General features: G+C 64.6%; 1 protein-coding gene across 1 annotated transcript in view; it reads right to left on the minus strand.

Moving 5' to 3' along the window:
- The window catches only part of CDK6 (cyclin-dependent kinase 6), a 205,728-nt gene extending 205,364 nt beyond the window's left edge, over positions 1-364 (minus strand). Inside the window, exon 1 of the mRNA XM_006779264.2 lies at positions 268-364. Coding sequence (XP_006779327.2) covers positions 268-341 — 74 coding nt within the window. The 5' untranslated portion in view covers positions 342-364. The remainder of the gene's footprint in view (positions 1-267) is intronic.
- Between the last annotated feature and the right edge of the window lie 6 nt (positions 365-370).

Here is a 370-nt window from a genome sequence, read left to right on the forward strand (position 1 = left end):
AGGACACCCAACTTCCCAGACCCCTTTCAGGGCCGGCAGGGAGGGAAGCCTGCGTAGGTCACATTTTCTGTTTTGTCTTTTTGCTCGCGGTCTGGCAAGGTCACCGGCTCTGGCTCGTGGCTCTGTCAACAAAACTTATTCTCTCCGTAAGGTCAACGGGTCGCACCGTGCCCCAGCCCCCTCCTCCCTGGCACTTTTGGATCCTCCTGGCCCAGCACTTTCCGGGCGCTCGGCCCCCGACGGCGCGGGCACCGTTCCCCGGCTCACCTGACCACGTTGGGGTGCTCGAAGGTCTCCAGGTGCCTCAGCACCGCCACCTCGCGGATGGTGGAGAGCGGCATGCCCTCTTCGCCGGTCTGCACCCGCACGC

Source organism: Myotis davidii, unplaced genomic scaffold (genome assembly GCF_000327345.1).
Source record: "Myotis davidii unplaced genomic scaffold, ASM32734v1 scaffold187, whole genome shotgun sequence".
In the NCBI taxonomy this organism is placed as follows: domain Eukaryota; kingdom Metazoa; phylum Chordata; class Mammalia; order Chiroptera; family Vespertilionidae; genus Myotis; species Myotis davidii.